Raw genomic sequence first — 21,519 nt, forward strand, 5'->3', positions numbered from 1 at the left:
AGCTGCAACCACTTTTGCGAAGTAATAGAGCGCGGTGTGGCTGGCAGGGTGTTCTCCATAACGGCCCAGCAACTCTGAAGCACCCTACTGGTTCTTGTTTAGAATAGCCAAGATTTGTCCACTTTCAGGACACGTTGCAGGGCCTGTTTGTTACATCAGGCTTTTGAAGAGCGGTAGAGGGATTGAAGTACAACTCTGTGTATGGGCCCTTTTTTATTCTGAAAGAAAAATAAATAAAATAAACATGTAACACAGCATACTTTTTTTTTTTAAAGATTCACACAACTTCCCTATCCCCTGACACCTTATTCTCCCCCTATCCATCTTCCCAGGAAAGAACCTCATGTGGCAGATGCTAGTCATGTTGCTTAATATGCTATTGGAAGGTGCTTGAATGCTACAGAATAAGAACCTGTACAAAATAGAAAGGATTCATGGGTGCTATTGTAAGGGAATATTGGGGAAGAAAGGAAAGAACAGAGGGAGAGAAACTTAAAAAAGGAAATATAGAGAAGAAGGGAGTAGAGGAAAAGCGGGGACTTAGGAGAGAACACTGAAAGAGAAAAGTAGCTGGGACTCAAAGTGAAGAATGAGGCAGAATCAGAAATAAGCATGTTGGATAAGATTCAGAACAAAGAGGAATGATCTCAGAGTAAAACGGATTTCAAATGTCAAAATATTAAATGGAAAAGTTAGTCCAAGGAAAAACAGATACTGCAAAGACAATGGGGGGAAGTATACCAAAATATACAATAAAAGAAAAATGTGGAATAAACGAAAGGAAAAGGAAGTAACACAAACCAAGAGAACAAAGTACATTATAGTTGGCCAAGCTTGTGAGGCCTTGCATTGAAATTCTCTGTTTGGCTGTAATGTGATAACCATTGAATGCTGCATCCAAAATTTTAGGAAATATTCTAGGAATCAGTGGTCAAAACCTTATTGCTTTTTTGGCACAAAAGCAATAAGGGGGAAATGGGGAACATACAAAGCCCCAACATCTGATTAACAGAGTCAGCAGTTTCAACCATCTCTAACTTTATTGCAGCCAAAAACATATTCCAATATAATATCCCTCATTTTAGCTCTTCCCATCCTTCCAGTACGGTTTAAGGGCTTATCCACACATGGAGTTCTGTTATTCAGGGATAGCTGTTCCTGAATAACTTCATGTGTAGAAAAGCCCTACAAAGGCTGACCCTCTAAAAGAGAGAGAAGAAAGGAGGGTAAGAATGGCAGGGGCAGGGCAAAGGGAGCGTACACAGGGCCCCTGGCATGAGGAAAAGGGTTGGGGAAGTTGCAGTGAGTCCCTGAAAAAGTGAGGAATGGAACGGTAGTGCACAGGGAGCTTGTGTGGGGAGACTGGAGGGCTACAAAGACCTGGTGGTGTGGGTTGTGAGCTCAATTATATAAGAACAGAAACTGGCCTTACCGGGTCAGATCAATGGTCCATCTAGTTCACTATACTGTCATCGGTAGCCAATGCCAGATGAACAGAATAGGGCAATTTTATCAAGTGATCCATCCCGTCGTTCAGTCCCAGCTTCTGGCAGTCAGGTTTAGGGATACCCAGAGCATAGGATTGCATCCCATGCAACAAAGTGTGTGATCCCTTAATTTGTTAATGGAAAGTTTTAGGGAGTTACAATAAATTGCTAGAATGCATACAATTTATGCGTATCATTTCTGTTGTAAATGTGACTTTGCATTACTGCATCCTCACGTCTAAATATTTGCAGGGCTGGTTACCGTTCTGATAGAACGATGTTACATGCAACCATAGCAGTCTGTGGGGGTTGGTGGCCTGCTTGTTTTCTCAATAAAGAAATGATATTTTGAAGAGGAAATAAGAGCAGATCAGCAAATGAAACACTTGGTAAATTGTGCAACCTTCTTTAAGCTGGCTGGCACGATTCTGGGTCTTGCTTTTCCTCATCCCCAAAGTAGTCAACTGTAATTTATTAATCTAAATCTCTATAGTGTCGCACTCCCCCCCCCCCCGCCCCCACCGCAGTTGCCAATGTAGTCAAATTTTGTCTGCTGGAGGACATAGACAGCCTTTTAATTTTGTGAATAAAGTCCTAGACAATCAGCATTTACCCTTTAAGGAGCCAACTTTTGTTCTCTAGGATATAACACATTTATTTATAGATAGGAAATCTGACAGGGCCTCTGCTGGAATATCGTCAGGTCCAACCGCCTTCCTATTCATCATAGTGATGGCTTTCCAGCAGAGGCTCTGAAAGTAGATCTGGATGTTTCAGTGGAAATGCTGTACCCCCTCTTTGAGAAGATATGGGAAGAAGTGATTCCGGCCGACTGGAAAGAGGGATATCTTATCAAAATCCCCAAGAAAGGAGACCTCAGCAATTGTGCCAACTACAGAGGAATCACACTTCTGTCGGTGCCAGGGAAGGTCTTCAACCGAGTCCTCTTAGAGAGAATGAAGGATGTCGTCGATCCACAGCTACGAGATGAGCAAGCAGGTTTCCGGCAAAATAGATCATGCACGGACCAGATAGCAACGCTCCGCATCATAGTCAAGCAGTCTATGGAGTGGAACTCCTCGTTGCACATCAGTTTTGTTGACTATGAGAAAGCATTCGATAGCGTGGATCGAGAGACTCTCTGGAAGCTCCTTCGGCACTATGGCATCCCAGCAAAGGTAGTCAACCTGATTAAGAACTTACATGGCGGCATACACTGTAGAGTGATCCATGGAGGGCAGCTTACAAACAGCTTCCAGGTGCGAACTGGAGTCAGACAAGGATGCTTGTTGTCACCATTTCTCTTTCTCCTTGTCATTGATTGGATTATGAAGACATCCACTTATGAGCGTAGGAACGGAATCCAGTGGACGTTGTGTACCCAGCTTGATGAACTGGACTTTGCCGATGACCTTGCACTCCTTTCGCATAGCAAACAGCAGATGCAAGAGAAGACCAACGTAGTGGCAGCCACGTCATCACAGGTTGGCCTCAACATCCACAAGGACAAGACCAAGATCCTCAAGATTAACTCCATCAGTAATGACCCAGTCACACTGAATGGAAGCCCTCTGGAAGAAGTGCAGTCCTTCACCTACCTAGGCAGCATCATCGACCAACAGGGTGGCACGGACGCAGACATCAAAGCAAGGATCGGTAAGGCAAGAGCAGCTTTCTTACAGCTCAAGAACATCTGGAGCTCTAGAGAGCTGTCTTTGGCAACAAAGATTAGACTGTTCAACTCCAATGTGAAATCAGTCTTATTGTATGGAGCTGAAACCTGGAGGATAACTAAAACAACCACCAGGAAGATCCAGACCTTCATAAATAGTTACCTTAGAAGGATTCTCCAGATCCGCTGGCCAGTCACCATCAGCAACATCTACCTCTTGGAGAGCACCTGTCAACTTCCAGCAGAGGAAGAAATTAGAAGGAGAAGGTGGGGTTGGATAGGACACACACTACGCAAGCAGCCAACCATCATCACTAGACAGGCATTGCGGTGGAACCCCCAAGGCAAGCGGAAAAGAGGCCGTCCAAGAAACACCTGGCGACGCGACCTTCAGGCTAATAGCATAAAAATGGGCTATACCTGGAACCAGCTAGAGCAAATGGCCCAGGATAAAGGACTCTGGAGATCTGTGGTTGGCGGCCCATACCCCGATTGGGGTGACGGGCATGAGTAAGTGAGGAAATCTGACAGAGTGGCTACACTGCGTACCTTACAGCGGGACGCTATAAGATGCGCAGTGTAGGCATAGCCTCAGTGTTGGCACTCTAATAATTTAGATCTAGTGTAAACAGATGCAACTCTGTTGGAGACAAGTTGCACCTGCTTATGCACCATTTTAATTTGGCTTATGGGAAACCACTTATCTAAAATCTCTAGTAAATTGCATTTGCTTAATGATGTCTTAATTTTTGGTGAAGTCTGTGGATTTGTTGGTTGATTGGGCAGGTGATTATAGGGGGAAGGGAAGGAGGAAATATCCTCCAGTTGTACTGTCTTTTAAATTTGTTTTCCCTTAAATTTTTATAACAATCAATAACTCAATGAACTGTCCCTTTCTAAGCTGTGTTTTTGACAGAAATGTTCTGTATTACAAATATACCTCACTAAAGGACAATATGCATTGGCACTAGGTAAAAACATTTCTATAAATGTACAGTCTGTTTAAATGATGCCCAGTTTGTTTGTTTTTGGCTGCCCAAAGATATGCTAGATCAAGTGCTATCATCAGATTCCGAGGGAGATTTCTTTCACAGTACCCTTAGTTAAATACACAGTGAATTATTATGCCAGTCCATGAACTGTTTGGCTCTGATAATCACACCCTTATGTTTGAACACTTTAATGTACATAGGGATCAGAGCCTGATAAAGTAAGTTAAAATTCTGTCTGAGTTGCCTTGGGTTGGAGGTTATATTGTCAGTAATAAAGAGCATATTGTACCAAGTTGAGAACAAGCCAGCACTTACTTGATTAACATGAATCTTTGTTGTTATTGCCTGATGCATACCAGCACTGGACAATAGCTTCTTTATTCATACTTCTTAGCAGTATTATTTCATATCAGTATGGACGTTACTCAGACAGGTGTTAAAGGAAAATGTTCAAAGCCTATCAAAATGACACCTTTCTGCCTTTATTTTCATTTGAAGGCACATCTGTTCATTTAGGCCATTCTTTACTGTTCCTCCCCAGTCAGTTTCACTGGGCAGGCAATTTATTTAAATATTTCAATAAATCTTAGAACAAGATTTTTTCAAATTTCTATCTTCTGCCAATTCACAATAACAGAAGTAGGGGGGAGAGAGGATGCAATGTATATGCAATAGCCTGTGATTGCAAACACACCTGGCACAGGGTTTTTGTGAGGTGCGAAAGAGCAGATGGGGAGTGGGAGAAATCCCCACCTAATAAAATGGGATTTATCCTGTGTTGTAGCCCTTTTAAAGGCTGGTTTAATCCATCATCACTACCACCAAGGATCAAAGGAAGGTGGTGGAAGTTTTTTTTATTTAGTGACCCTTTTTGAATGACATAATATGACGTTGAACATACCTTCCTTATCTCCACTCCTCATAGTGATCAAACGTTATGACTGAAAGTATATATAGAGAGAGTTAAGCCTTTTGTTCAATTTAGCATGGTTATAAGCTGTTCCAGCTGGGAATTTTTAAAAGATGTTATTTCCATGCTGTAATTCTGTCGATAGTTATTTCCCCTATTTAAAAGTGAAAATGTGTAGCATACGTTCCCAGCATGACACTCCAAAGGAGTTTTTTGACATATTCTTTGCTGTAGCATATTGCAACTCTCCAGAACTGAAGAATCATGAAGAGGAAGATAACCGTTTGTTTTTTAACAAAAGTTATAAAGACCTTAGCAAGGGAGTAATATTTTATGCAGAACTTTATTACCTGTAATATGTTTTAATACAGCACCTTTTAGGTTTGGTTATGAACATTAATCAGATGTGTCGATTTGAGATAAACTACCAGATGTCCACTATATGGAGGGTAGTAACTTTTGGCTTCTACCTACCTGGGCAGGATTTGAACTGATTATAGAAAAATGAAAAGCTCTGTATTTCATTAGGGATCCTCTGTTCCTTAGTTCCCCTTCTTTTGTTTTTGTTTAAAATGATTTGAAGTTAAGTAACTGATCACACATTGTCCCAAAGTGAACTTCACTGAATTATTTTGTAATAGCAGGAAACACAAGAAATTCCATGTATCTTGTGAAGTCAGCTCTGTAACATTGCACTGTACACTTAATACACTTAAGAGCAAGACTGAGTTCTAATTTACTAGAAGCCTATAAACTAAATTAATGTATTTTAGTCACCTACAGTTTCCGATATATATTTTTCTCGGTATATTTGTTTCTGTTTCAAACAGACTTTATAAGGTGTGGGGGAAGAGAAAAGAGCCCATTTTAAAAAAGCAGAACCATTTAAAAAAAGCAGAGATTTTTGAACTTACTCAACATTATGAACTCCTTTTATAAATGAAATGATACCTTTCTCTCAACTGAAGCAAAATTATATACAAACAATTACTTGCTTACATCTGAAACCACAGGACTACTCTCTTTTTGTAGGCTATAGAAAATTGGTCAGTGATATTTCAATTACCTCACAATTCCCACTAGTCAATAAGGAGCAGGGTTAAACTAAAGCAGTTTTCAGAAAAAAATCAAGAGGTTTGAGGTTTCATCTTTCTCTTTTTCAAAGCTTATTTTTGTTTGAAATCATAGTTCTAAATGATACTTGGAAGTAATGTAGGAAGTAGTTGGTCAGAGGAGTCCTGTTGCCAAATGACAAACTTTGTTTTGTGCTCATTTTAGTATCTCTGAAAGTGTAAGCTACTGCTAAAGAAAAGGATGCAAAGTGCACTTCAAGATAGGACATTTGGTGGAGGAAATAGAAATACTCTGTTTGCTTCTATCTTTTCCATAACTTGATGAGCAAGGTTTTGAACAATCCACCTGTTATCGTGTACTGTAATTAGAATGTTTACATCAGTCAGATATGTTATCTGCTTTTCCTCTTCAGTCTGAACTTGTATGGTACATAAGTGTTTTTACTACTATAAACTGGCTGTAGTCCATACTAATTAGTTTGGATACCAGTGCAATAACCACATCAGTTATTCTGCAGTATCACCAAAATACTGTGTTTAGGTTAATATAGGTGATTTTTGTACTGTTTTACTAAAGATACATAGTGGTGCAGCACTTAAATGCTACTTTTGAAATACATATACGCTATGAAATTCTGTGATTGTATTTTTAAATTAATTTGATACATGATCTGAAAACATTTATTTACAGACATCCAGATTCATAATTTCCATATTATATTAAACCATTTTAATGTTTTTACTTAGGAAAAATTGGATTTTAAGTCAACTGAAACTTATTTTAGTGCAATCACACCATTATCTCAGTTTAAACTGCCATATCCTCTAGAATAGCTAAACACAACAGGGCAAATTAATGAAATAATTCAGAGGTTCACACTTGTGCCAAAATGTTAAGCACAGATACAGATGTTACTGTAATGGTCCCTTGCCCTCCCATGGGGAGGGAAGCCACTCAGTCTGGTCCCGTCTGGCCAGGACCAGAGTCCGCAGGATAGTCAAGAGTCCACAATAAGGGCTGGGCAACCAACAGTCATGGTCAGGCTTTAGCCTGGGCTTGGGCGGCTCAAGCTGCCAGCCCTTAAACAGAGTCTATAACTGAGCTGGGGCCTGGGCTTGAGGGGGCTCAGGCAGCCAGCAACAAAGCAGTCCCAGGGCTGGCTTTAGATGTTGCTGTATGGCCAGCAAACAGTGTACAAGGGGGCTGGTAAGGGAGGCTTCTTCTCCAGTGCAGGAGCTTCTCAGGGAAGTGTAGGGAGTTGGCCACCCTGGGGGGGGGGAAGGGAGGAGTGACAGGGGAATGCAGGATCCCCTGCGTCAGCTGGGATCCAGCCGCAACATGCCGACTGAGCCACAGCCGGTTGCACTGGGACCAGCCAGGTGTAGGTTCCCCTCTGGGACGCTGCAGAACAGGCGAAGCGTCCTTCTACTCCGCAGGTTCTCCCCCAACTGTGCTGCAGGGCCTGCCTTTTATAATTCTGGCCACGCCCCGGTACTTCCGGTGAGGCAGGCGGGGCGATCTAGGCTCCACCCTCCAAGGGGAGTGTAATGGTCCCTCGCTCTCCTGTGGGGAGGGAGGCCACTCAGTCTCACTACAGTTACCCATAGCATAACCTATTTGATGGCTCTTCAAGGGATTATTTACATGCATTCTACTCTTCGTGTGCATGTGCCCCACACATGCAAGATCATATTCCTTTTGGCTAGCAGTGTCTGTTGGGGCTGTGCCTGGACCTGAGATGCACTTTCACGCTTGCCGTACTCAAAGGTTTAAAGGGTGGAGCAGGTCTTTCCATCCCTCAGTTCCTTCTTACAGCCTGTGGAAGCAACATGGAACCTCTGCACATTGTGTGATTTCTTGTTAGGCTAGTTAGTGTTAGTGTAGTTGGCAAAAAAGCACAACTACCATATGTACTCGTTCATAAGCCGAATTTTTTCATAAAAAAGTGACGCATCGAAGAGCAGGGGTTGGCTTATAAATGGGTCTACACCAAAATTTGATGATTTTAAACTCTATGGAATCATTGAATTGAATATCTAATACATTGTCATTTTGTTTACCTGGGGTGTCTGCAGGCATGGAGCCCCTCAGCTCCCTGTGACCGCGGTGAACTGCGGCCACAGGGAGCTGAGGAGCTCCATGCCTGCAGATGCTCCAAGTAAACAAAATGTCCTGACCTGCCAGTGGCTTACCCTGATGACCAGGAGCCAAAGTTTGCCAATCCCTGAAAGATAGGGTCAGCTTATGAAAGGGTCATACAGTTTTTGCTATTTTTACCTAACCATCTTGGGGGGTCGGCTTATAAACGAACGGGCTAACTAACAGATACAACACTAATAATAAACCTATGATAATAGATATCCTTGGTACTTTGACTCCACAATAGCAGGTTGAGTCTGAGTCCCCAGCATTTAAAGTTTGGCCCTCTTATGAGGCTGCTGTCCTGCTCATTTATGGGCACACTAGGTGCCTCTCTTGCCTCAACAAAGCTCCCTGATGGACACCTTTCCCATCCTTTGGACACTGGTGTTATTGCAGGCCTTTCTCCTGATTGCCCATGATACTGAGGGTCCTGAGGAAATTGAGGCAAGACACAAAACTGATGATGATGATAACCCCAGTATAGGCCAAGCAGTTCTAATATTTGGATCTAATGAATGTTTCAGTACAGCCCCGGCATAGTCTTTCAGAACAGCCAGATCCTAAACCTGGACCCAGCCTCCTTCTATCTGACAGCCTGAATGCTGGCTGACTGAAATCCTACAAAAGAAGGTCTTCAGCTGAAGCTCAGAACTTTCTGTTGCAAAGCAGGAAAGCCTCAACTACATAGACTTATGAAGTGAAGTGGAAAAGGTTTTCTATTTGGGCAGCTTTGCATTAGCTGTGTCCCCTGACAACACTCATTTCAGCACTCATTTACTAGAGCTACAACAATCTGGACTTTGTCGGTGCATAAGGGTCCATCTAGCAGCAATCGCTTTCCTACCAATGGGCCACACTGTTTTCTCACCCCACAGTGGCTAGATTCCTTAAATGCATTATTCATGTTTTTCCCCACAGTTCAGGACTCACTTCCTTCTTGAGACCTCAATATACTGTTAACAGGATGGATAGGTCCCCTGTGAGCCCTCAGCAACTTGTTCCATTTACTACCCATTCATGAAAACTGTCTTTTTAGTAGCCATTACGTTAGGAAAGGCACAGAAGATTCAGGAACTCAAGGCAGGTCCCCATTATACAATGTTTCATAAGAGCAGGGTCACTGTGTTAAACAACCTATTAATCTCCGAGGTCTCTATTGGCTTCTAACAAGTGTTCCGTATTCCTTTGATCATGTTTTGGAACCGTTTTTGTGGAATACAAGCCCTAAGGCAAGTGTCTGGTCTTCTCTATCGATGTAAAAGTTGTAATATCTGTGGTGACCACATCAGGGTTTAGGGCATTGTTTCTCAAAGTGTGGGCCACACTCCACTGGGGTGTTTAAAGGGGAAGCTGGATGGTAGAGCAAAGCTAGTCAGACCTCTAAGTTGTCCTCCAGAGTCTTACTTTATTATTAAAGTGAAAGCTGAAACTCTAACTGCTATAGTTACAAAGAAAGAATATACTCAAATTGGAGGGAATGTGATCAATGATATGATGTTTGCCTGAGTTTGTAGAGAGCCAGAAACAATAGATCTGAGCTGTGAACTGCCCCATTCATTTCAATGACTGTGAATTCAGATGGCAATGATACTTTAAATGTCAATATAAATTTCAATGATTTGCTGATCCAGGACACTTTAAGAATCAAGAGGAAGTATATTATGAAATCTACACTGATATTTCTTAAAATGTGTGTGTGTCAAAGGGGGAGAAGCTCAAAAGACAAGTCGGAGCATGCATAAGGCTTTAGTACCACATCTAGGGCCTACCAGGGGGTGAGAGTGGTTACATTTTTCTGATGGGGGGCAGGGGTTCAGCTTTTAAGTGTGGGAAACATTAGACTAGGGGATGCCTCTGGACCCTGCTGAGATAAGCATCTGCAGGAACATCCATTTTTGTTAGCAAAAGGCTGATAGTAATAGAGGAAGGTGTTGGAATTTGGAAAAACCTTGCAGGTGGAGAGGTAGAAAGTTAGAGATGAGCTCAGAAGGGAGTCTGCATTAGAATAGAAGGGGTGTGTGTGTGTGTGCATGTATTGGATAAAGAGACTACCTGTAGTAGTAGTGGGGAGAGGAGAGGATTGGGATGAAACCTCCAATGGGGAAGGAGGAGGAAGATAAGAATTGGAACAGAAAGGAGCTGGAATTGGAGTATGTAATTTGCTTTTCAGATCTCATCCTAAGCTAGTCATTCCAGTAATTACGAATTGTGGGCACATTTGAAAAAGTTTAAATGATCAAATATGCTTGCTTTGCAGAGTTGTTTCTTAGCACTACATGCACTCTGTCTTCAAGGTGAGACCTGCAGTTCTGCCAGCTTAACACTGCTCCCCCACAAATAAATGATGTAAACCCTGATATGCAATGGAAATATTTCACTATAGTCATAACATAGGCTGCGAAATTACTTTTATATCACAAGCAACAGTCATAAAATAAGGAGAATTGTGCAATAACCGTCATGCTTGTACTACTAAAGAAGACTTTTGTTACACAATGAAGTCAGGCCAGTCAATGCTGTGAAATAAACTGTAGCGTTTATGAGGTCTATGATAACTGATGGAGATGGAATTTTGAAAAATGACCTAGCTTTCTTTACAGAATGGGCTAAATAGGAATATATGTACTATAATATACACTATATGATTTTTACTCTCCCTACCCCCAATGGAACCTTAGTTAAGAAACCCAGACTTAATGTTTGTGCTAGATGGAATTAGGTGCACAGTTGTTCCATATTAAAGTGTGTTGAAAGGCTCTAAATTAATTCAGGAGGATTAAATATTCATTCTTCCATTTTAAATTAGTCATATTTTTATTGATTGGGCATGTGCTAATAACATTTGTGGATGACTAAGTTGGGAGGTATTGCCAGCGTGGAGGAGGACCAGAATATCATACTACAGTAAAAGCTTTGGCATGTTGGAGAAACGGGGGTGCCGGTAAGTAGCAGAGATGCTATTCTTGACCTTTCCTTTAACCCTCAGGATCCCAGGGTTTGTCTTTTCCATGTTTGTCTGGTCAGACAATCTCCCTCCTTCTCTCCCCCCAAGACATGGGTGATGGTAGACATTTTTGTCGTCTTTTGTGTAGGATTACAATCCTGTCTTCAGAAATGTTGATGAAAGGACAAATTAGAAATAATAAAGGAACAATGATGAATTCCAGAGGTTACTCTTATTTACAATTTGAATATGTACCTGAGAATGCAGACAACTTAGTCTTTTGTTAAACTGGATATGACTCTTAATATTCTCTGCTCTTAATTTGTTCTCTGTATCTGCTGTTGTGCATATTGTTTTCTCTCTGTTGCAATTTCAATAACTACTTTGTGCATTGACCTAGAAAACCTGCTAAAATAATGACTTCTGATGTGAATAACTTTTTGAGAGGGTAGTGTGCTCTTTCATATGTTTTTATAAAATGAAATGTGCGTCATTATCTTATATTTTACATTTCTGGATTGCCTTTTATTTCTCCAAAAACAGTGGAAGGGCTGTATTATGTTATGCATATTCAGCTTTTTAAAAACAACATGCTTTAGTCCATATAATTTCAAAGTGAGAAGTTTGTTTTTATTTCTATGCAAGGAGTTGCTATCTCAACAAACGGGGGATTTAAACATCCGTCTAGTGAGAATATACCCACTAGTTACTGAATACTGCTGAGAATTGCTGAATTTCTTTTGATAGTCCCCTCTTCCAAATGCACACAATTTCCCTTTATCCCCTCAAAGACTTATTGTCAGGCCAAGGTGAATTTGCTCTCTCCAGAGCCAGTTAATATGGTACTTGAATCACTCAAAGAGGACAGCTTAAAAGCTATGCAAGATATTTCCTTTCCTCACCCAACCTCCAAAGTTGCTGAGTACACTATTTCTATAGTACACAAGTCCCCTGTTTATCTCTCTAAACTTTGGCTGCAGATTTGACTTGAAAAACTATTTCACTGAACATCTCGACTTTGGGGGTGTGTTCCAGGCAGCACAAATGCAATCGTGGCTGACACCTTGCTTTTCTTGCAGAGCAGAGGATAACTCTAGTGTTCTGGCTAATTCTACCTCTCTTAATGAAATCTGTTCTAATGGTTGGGATGAGGTCCACACTAATGGTGAGGGCATTTGTTTTGCTGCCCTTCCCAGAAAACTACCAGCATTTGATGTCCTACTTTGTAAGGCGCTTTGAACCACTTTGAAGATGTAAAGTGCTATACGAAATTTACCTTCTGTTTACTTTGGTTCATCATCATTTGATATTCAGTAGGAAAGTTCACTTTGTATTTATTGTTCTAAATATACTCTATTCCCAGAGTAAAACTACATTAAACTGGAGTTAAGACTGAGTACATATCAGTAACTTAAGGGTAAAACATTAAAGGGATGTTGTAATTATCCCCCAAACAAATGTTGCAAGCCCAGAAAATTTGGAGTTAATGTTAAACCTAAAAGAAATTCAATTTTGTTAAGCTATGGAAATGCATGTGAAGGCATCCAATCACTCTTACCTCTGCCCTGTGTGGTAAATTTACCAAAATGTAATTTTAGGTTGTTTTTTGTATGTATGCTTACCTTTAACTTGTTAATTTGCAAGTTAATGACAAAGCATTTTTATTTGAGTGGCCTCTGCACATTCTGACTTTTGTGATGTGCCAATGGTGCAGTTTGGACCAGTGGAATTTTCTACTAGCTGTGCCCATTGGAGCACTCGTATGCCTCTTGTCTTCTCCTTGAGGCTCTGAACATTTGGAGGGTGAGGTTATAAAAGGGGGCATGTCATGAAAACCACCTCAGTTCCTTCCAATTGTGATAGCAGATAAACTAGGAAGCTCACAGATTACTGGATCCCCAAATTTTCAGAACCCTGATTTGTTCTTTATGCCGCCACCCTATTTTGGTGAGGTTTAGCTAGTCAAAAAACAAGAAAAAACTACCTAAGTATTTTAGCACCTTGGCATGGGTCCTTTGTTCTGATACATCAAAACCTAAAATAGAGAAACCTGGGTTCAAGAGGTACACCTCTTGCCCTGTTATTTCTCCTTAGACACACACGCAGACAAAATTGTTTGGCTTGCTTTGGGCAAAGTGACTTGCTGTGTTGTTGTTCCATATGCAGCACCTTTATCCCCTGGAATTGCCTTCAAGCTATGCTATTGCAGGAATCATTAATAGCTAAAGCTTCTGGTTCTAAAATTCAGGGTTCTGTAAGTGCTGTGAGACCAGCCTCAGCTTTGACTCCTGATAGAGTTAAAAATCATGGCAAAATCCCTTCATGTGTTGGCCTCTGTCTTGAGCCAAACTTAAGGTGCCAATCACTATGAATCTGGAAAGATTGGTTCCAGCTGAGCACAAATGCGTGGCCTTACAGGAGTCCACCTCTGCTGAAAGACAGTCCTCAAGAGCATACCTCTATGCATATAGTGCGTCCAGTTCTGCACACTGAAGTGCAAAAGCATACTCTTAAGCCTCAGGCCTTGGAAGTCGGTGCCACAGTGAAGGATAATATTGAAGGTAAAGGCTGTCTGAATCCAAGGCTGTTGGTTCTGTGCTAAAAATCTCATTGTTCGTTGTTTGCTTTAACACAACTGTCAGTTCCTTCTGGATCTATGGTTACCATAGTAGATCAAGCAGGTTCATCATTTTGAACCCCTTAATCACCCTCATTTAGATCAACCTTCAGATCGGGGGCCTTTGTGCAGCGCTGGGTACATTGTCCTTTGTTGCTTAAAGAGACAGGAAAGAAGCATAAAGCATTGGGGCTGATTCCTTCTTCTGCAGGAAAGAAAAAATCTCTCTCAATTCCAGTCTTTCAGACCACAAGATCACCCTCCTTCACCCAGGGATTATGAGAGGGTAACTAGACAAAACCATTGTTACCAAAGGTCAGTTTGTAGTGAACCATGCCTTGAGAACATTCTTCAATGCTTCTGATATGGTATCTAGTACTGTCATTACCATTACATTGAGGTGCCATTCATGGTTTTCTTTCTGCACTTCCTCAGGAAACAAGAATGGGGGGAGAAGACCTGTCATTTGATGGTGAAGGGCTATTTAGCTTTAGAACATATGAGGTTGTAAGGAAACTGAAAGCCAACAGGTCTACTGCAAGGTCTCTAGTGATTTCTGAAACCCCTAAGAAAAAATTGAGGGTACCAAATTTTATCAGAAACCATACCAAAGCTCTACTTCCTATTCTTTTCAAGAAAATAATCCCACCCACTCCAATTCAGTATCAGTAGACACACACACCCTACTAAATGCAAGCTAGAGAAAGATCTGCTGCATCATCTTCCTCTGTGTCAGCGTATGTATCACAGGTTTGATGGGATGCCCAAAATCCCAAACCAGTTTTAAACTAGGCATCCCTTTCATTTGTAAACTTTTTCCCTCTCTTCTCATCTCTCCTCCCACCCCTCTGCAATCCACATTTCTTTGAGGCCTGGCGTGTAATCACTATAGATAAATGGAATTTGGAGATTGTCCAGCAGGGTTACTCCATTCAGTTCAACACTATCCTGCCTCCCACCAACCCTCCTCCTCAGAAGAAAGAACTTGCTCAGATCAGAAGTCTGCTCACTACTGGAGTCTGGTGCCATAAAGGAAATTCCTGAAGGTATCTGAGAGAAGGAATTTTTTCCCCCAGATACTTTCTGAGCCCTAAGAAAGATGGAGGTCTCAGACCCATTTTAGATCTTGAGAAGCTCAACTCTCTTCATCAGAAAGTTCAAATTCACCATGCTTTACCCTAGCCTCACTCATCCCCTCCTTATTCACTTATGATTGGTTTGGGGCTCTTGATTTACAGGATGCTTACTTTCACATCTCAATGAGACTTTTGCATAGAAAATGCATTCAGTTTCTTGTGGGTGGAGATCATTACCAATATAAGGTCTTTTCACTTAGGCAATCTGCAGCACTTTGAGTATTCACAAAGTGTCTCATAGCAGTAGGAGGCCATTTGAGCTGTTATGTTATCCAGGTTTACCCCCACGTGGACAGTTGGCTCATCAAGGTGTCATCGTAGGAGGGCCTGCCAAAAGCTATCACAAACATTTACCTTGTTCCAAATAATGGGGTTCAGATAAACTGAAAGAATGTGTAAATAGCACCAACCCAGGTCATGTCTTTTATTGGGATAGTTCTGGATTCTCAAAAAGATAGAACTTTTCTTCTAGAAGAAAAGTTTCTATTTAAAAATGCTTACAACAATAGATGTAGTACAAGAGAACTTGTGTCAAACAGTAATGTTCTTCCTTAGGTTGATGGGCCTTATGACTTCAGTGACCACTGTAATTCCGTGTGCACATCTACAGTTGAGGCACATACTACATTGGCTAGCAAGACGCTATATTCCAAATACAGTAAGCATGTTTATGAAATTGATACTACCCAAGGATGTGTTCCTGTTCCTATTCCTTATGTGATACTCAACATCACAGAGTTCTCAGAGGAGTTGCATTCAACCTCCTAGCTCAGTCAGTCACTGTCATCACAGTGAATCTGGGCTTGGAAGCTCATTACAAGAATTTGACAATTCTAGGTTCAAGCAGTTACAGATAATTGTACAGCAGTTTTTACGTGAACAGTTGGGTAAGCACATTTCAGCTAGCTGTGCAAAGAAGCTGTAGCTCTAACACCAAATTTACCCATTAGCTTTCCAACTTGCAGGCAAGGACAATATGCTGACAAATCAGATGAGCAGAGAGTTAGATGGTCAGCCTGAGTGGTCACTGAAGAACTCAGTAGAAAATGACATCCTTCCTCCACACCTGAAATTTCTCCCCAAGGTGGTAACAGGATTCTATTTTAACTTGGCCATAAGTTGTCCATATGTTTCTGCAGGCCTTGCTCCCCTGGGGAGCTAAACTACACATATTGAATGCTAAGTCAGAAGTAGCCTATTTCAATAGGTCTGAGAGGAGTACAGGAAATAACCTAGACTTTGTCTCCTTATGAGGGAAAAAGCATAAAGGGCAGGCAGTTTTATCCCGATGCCTTTCTAAAGGGGTTAAGCTATATGGAAGTGTGTTATAAATATACCTCTGTTCCTCTTCCAGAGGGCTTGGAGTGCACTCAACTAGAACGAAAGCCACTGTCACCACCTACTTTAGACATATTCCATATTAGCAATCTGTAGAGATATCACTTGGAGGTTGATTCATGTGTTCACAAAGCACTATTCTGTGCTGCTTCTGGGGGCACCCAGAGCTAGGAGTCACCTTGTTGCCACTTCCAGCGTGAGCAAGTCTTGCCTGTGCCAGCTGAGTGTTAGCTCCCTAACACAACTAGCTTGCCTTCCACTCACACTCTCTCCTCTGGGCTATACCAGCCCTTCCTTTGCCCTGGAAATTGACAATATATGCACCTCATCCCCTGTGTCCCTTCAAAGTATCCCCCTGTGGATTTTGGCCCCTGATCACTGGATACCCACAGAAATCTTAGATCCCAATTCAAAGGAATAATGTACCCCAGTTTACTAGTTTTACCTTAGGCTGCTGCTTCTGTATCACACACAACATTTGAGTTCAATTATAGTAAAACAAAAGGAAATTTATTTAAGAAAAGAATAGAGAATCAAATAGAAATAATTGAGTTTTAGAAACAAATGGTCACATACAAAACAAAATCATGAAACAGAGAGTAGGGAATACACATATTCCTATCTAATAGAATAGATTCTCACTCCAAAGTTCTGTCTTTTGTAGCGTTTGCTAGATCCAGTCTTTCATGATCTTTCACCTGCACTGTTTCAAGGTACCTCCTCAGTGAATGAATGTAGTGTGTCTTTCTCCACCTTCTGATGCACTGACTCAGTCTTTTGTCTTTGTTCACAGACAGGGCCATCCCCTTGCTGTCATATCGTTCCTTTTCACTGCCAAGTAGTTTTGACGTTTATAGCTTGTCTTTGATGATTTTCCATTCACTTTTCTCAGTTGTTGCAACAGTGGACCACTGAGCAATACATTGCATAATTGGCTAGCCGGGGGGGGGGGGGGGGGGGGGGGGGGTGACAACTCCTTCCCACTAGAATGAGTCGTCCCTGAGACACGATACCCTGGTGACTCACTTTGGCTCCAAGACTTATAAAGGGCATAATTATCTATACTGTTACATTATGCCTTAAATATTACCTGTACACACACCTCACATTATCGATGAGCAACAAGCTTTCAGTAGAGATCTCACATCCCACCCTTTATGGATAAATACCATGAAAGCAGCGTATTAGGTGAGTGTGGTTGTCCTGTCTGAGACAGGAGTTGCTTGTAAAGAGCAGTGAGTCCTTTGCCAGTTGGCACCAATGCTGTGTCACAGATGTGGCATCTAGAAGAGCTGTACAATTTGGTAAAGCAGTATTACAATTTCCGTTTAAGTAGGCCTCTTTGTCCCATTCTCTGAAGGCAGGAATACTGCTTGCTAAAATCCTGAGAGTGGAAAATGTGCAGAAGAAATAATGAAGGTTGTTTATATGTAACTGTAGTTCTTTGAAATAACCTCTGCACATTCATGCTCCCCTGCCCATTTTCTTTTCTTCCTTGGAGTCCTAATTTCAACTTTGAACCCAAGGAGGGACTGGAAGGAACTAAGGTGGTCGGCAAGCCATGTCGTCCTTTTGTAGTTCTGCTATCCAAATGTCGAGAGCCATGAAGGAAGGGGCAGGGTTAGAGGGGGCGTGAGTGCTCCAATGAGCACTGCTTCTAGAAACTTCTATCGGCTGAAGCTGCACTGTCTGCTCATATTGAAAACTCAGGTTATAGGCAAATAACTTCCTTCTGCAGTTTGATTCATGAATCATGGTAAATGAATACTTGCTGGCTAAAATCATCTGAGAAATAGTGGGAGGGCAACTTTTTCTTCTTCTGGCTTAATAGGAAACAGTTAGTATTCACAGCTGTTCTTCCTTCTCCCAGAAAAATCCCTTGATCTGAGGATATGATTCTTTTAATACTGTTCTTTACCTTGTAATTCCTGTGTGTGTGTGTGGTTCCATAAATGTACTAAAAATAGTCTAACTGAATTGCAAGTTGATGCATGAAAATATCGCCCAAATGAAGTAAATGGGAGTTTTGCCATTGGCTTCAGTGGAGCCAGGATTTCACCCTACACGTCTATGTAGTCCAGCCTGTGTGAGGTCATATCCCAGTCCACTTTTCAACTTCGGTCGTTTAATCAAACTTTGGCATAGATAGCATGATAGAGCTGATTTTTGACAGAGCTATAAGAACAGTGGGAGAGTTACTTTGTTTTAGAAAGCAGATTAGCCTTAAAATATCCAACTGCCAAAACTTGTATCATTTATCAAAATGCTGAAGCAAAATAGTAGGGTAGTGGTGTCAATAGTCCAAGAAAAATCTAAAGTATTGATTCTGAAATTTAAAATAAACTTTTTTCCTTTCAGCAAATTTAAAAAAAATATTAAAATTAAAAGTCTCTTTAGCACCCTTATTCTGTTTCTGAAATATTCTTAATTAAATTGATGTAGCATTGTGCTAATTAAGATAGTAATGTAAAGTAGAAATGTTAATTGTGGGACTATACCAATTGCTTGCTGAAAAGTTTATCATTATTTCCCGATGAAACAAAGTACAAATTGAGCTACAATATTTAAGGTTGATTATTCTGGGGAAATGACAAGAAAAAATGTATAAAAGCACCTCTGTCAATAAGTGCCAAGAGTTTGGGGATCGGTACCTTGTTACCTTTCCAAATCCAAAATAAATAAAAAATGATTAATTGCAAACTATACTTGTGTGTGCTTCATAACTGATTGCAATGCATCTTGACATAATAATGATGATCATAATAATTGGGAGGTGGTACTCACTAAATCACTTTGTCATCTTTGATTTCTTAAGTGAAGGGAGGGAATCCATTCCATAAGTCTGTTTAATAGGAAAGATAAGGAGTTTTTGTATGGTTTTGCTTTTTATTTTTAAATCTTCTAAAACTGCTGCAATAGATGTTATTGTGATTGCCATCTTGGATTCCTTCCAAGACCAAAGGGAAACATAATTTTGACTTAGAAAGCTTTATTTATTTTTTTACCTTTTGTGAAATTGCACTTACATTAGGCAAAATTTTATTGTTAAAGTGTATAGCTTCAAGGTTATATACTGTGGCTTTGCTTTAATGTTTATTTTAAGATAAATGTCTCTAGCATTTATCTGTGAGTGGAAGAGACCATTAGACCAAATATAAGGTCTAATTCTCCATTCATTTACACCTGTTTTCTGGTAGTGTTACTCCATTGACATGAAAGGAATTGCTCCTGATTTGCATCAGTGTAAATGGAGAATCATTCCAAGAGTGTATTAGCATAATTGCTTAATTATAATCTTGTTTCAAATAATCCAAGCCTTGATCTAACACAATAACAGTAATATAATGGAATATTTTTTTAGATATTTTATCATAGTTTTTTGATCTCAGCAAGCTTTTTTCATTTTCTGCCCTTACAGTTCACTTACAACCAAAGACTATACATGTGAAGAAAGAGCACAAATGAGTAAGTTCACAACAAATACTCAGTATACAGAAACTCATGTGTATCCCCATTAATCAAAATGAGGGGCTTCCAATGTCTCTTCTGCCTCCTGTCTAAATCTGCATATTAATCATGAAGTATGGGTATAAGAAGTAACCATTTACACTGTAGTTATAGTTTTATTGTAAATCTGATGTATAATAATTTGAGCCATTTTTTCATGAACTGGGTTCATAATTTGTGCATTGTACTGTTTTCAGTCCTTTTTCCACAGCTGCAATCCAGATAAGTGACTCAATTATAGTTAGTGTTAGCCTTAAAGATTTACTGATGCCTCATGGAAAACCTTGAAAAACATTCTATTTAAGACAATTATGCTTAAAAATCACATTTTCTAAGGACATTTGCATGAAAACAGGCTCTTGCTAAAGGAGTTCATCTGCTCTTCCTGCATATTCCTCATTTGGAATAATAATCCTTTGTGATATCACAATTAACTGCTCTTGAGATTGTGATATCACACAAAGGAGTATGGCCAAGATTTTCCAACTTGGATATCTAAAGTTAGGCACCTAAATCCCTATTTGAACACCTAAATGAGCACCCACACCCTCCACTGTGCCTCTGAAAATCCAGGCCATTTTGATTTAGGATCCCGAGCTGAAAATATCTGGTCTTTGGCTTTAAGGAATAAACAATAGGAGCAGATGAACTCCATCCATATAATGATTCTTAATATTAGTGGTTTACAAACGAGGGAAGAAGCAAATGGAAAATTATTTAATTTAGAAAGGTATTCTAAATCAAGACTAAATTAAGTTTTCTATATTTTCCTTGTGCCAATTTTTGTACAGGTGCTGCTATCTTAAATAGTTGAAAGTTTAGGTATTCTTCCACTAACACTGTAGCTACCTTGATGTTACTCAGTGAATTGTCTAGTTGAGAGTTCTTGAGGAGAAAGGTAGCTTATAGACCCTCCCCTCTTTTCCTTTGCACCCTATTATTTCCATAGGTCATAGAAGGATGGGTCCCAGGCCAAACTTGCATCCAAAAATGGATTTGCTGTAAAGTAGCTGATGTATTACTGCTGCATTAACTATACTGGCAAAATACACAACACTGTGCTCTTTAAATGTGTTACTCTGAAGACTGAAAGCTGACTAGAACTCTTATTACTCATAGCAAAATGCTGTGTAGAATCAGTCAAATGCAAATCAAATGTCTGGCTGACCATCAGATTTGGCCTATTATTCACATTTATATTCCTATTTTATCAAATTGCACTTCTCATTTTTTAAGATTAGCACAGCCTCAGAATCACAATTCTAGAATTTTAATCTTGATAAATAGTACAAAGATTAATTATGCATTCTTCTTAGGGTGATAAAATTCTCTAATAATAGGGGCAGATTTCCAGTTTCTTCATCAACAAAATGATCTCAGAAAGGCCCCTTATATCATTCATTTCTGTCTATCAAGGCTGACATGAGGCAGGGTTACCAAGCAGCCTCCTTTTGACAGGGTAGTCCAATAGTACAGTTTTTATTCATTGCTCTGTTATTGGCACGGGACCATTTGTGGGCATATATCCAGGTCCCCAGGAAACTTGGAAACATTCCACCTTAAAGAGAACTGAAACTGTGGCTAACAAACCAGCTGCTGTATTGAGCTCAGAAGGAAGTCTTTGTAACTCTGTGGAAGGAACTTAAGTTATTTGCATAACATCCAGCAGCCCTAGTGCAGAGGATTGGCACAAGCACAAC

At 40.4% G+C, this 21,519-nt stretch overlaps 1 protein-coding gene across 7 annotated transcripts in view; it reads left to right on the top strand.

Moving 5' to 3' along the window:
• SIPA1L2 (signal induced proliferation associated 1 like 2) overlaps window positions 1-21,519 on the top strand; it is a 186,327-nt gene that overhangs the window by 19,469 nt on the left and 145,339 nt on the right. For all 7 annotated transcript variants that reach the window (XM_029911018.1, XM_029911022.1, XM_029911020.1 and 4 more), the window contains exon 3: window positions 19,731-19,777. Coding sequence is in view for 1 of the 7 variants with exons in the window: in XM_029911023.1 (XP_029766883.1) it covers window positions 19,774-19,777 (4 nt within the window). In the remaining 6 variants the exon portion in view is untranslated. The remainder of the gene's footprint in view (window positions 1-19,730; window positions 19,778-21,519) is intronic.

This window comes from Terrapene carolina, unplaced genomic scaffold (assembly GCF_002925995.2).
Source record: "Terrapene carolina triunguis isolate 2854851 unplaced genomic scaffold, T_m_triunguis-2.0 Scaffold85, whole genome shotgun sequence".
Classification (NCBI taxonomy): domain Eukaryota; kingdom Metazoa; phylum Chordata; order Testudines; family Emydidae; genus Terrapene; species Terrapene triunguis.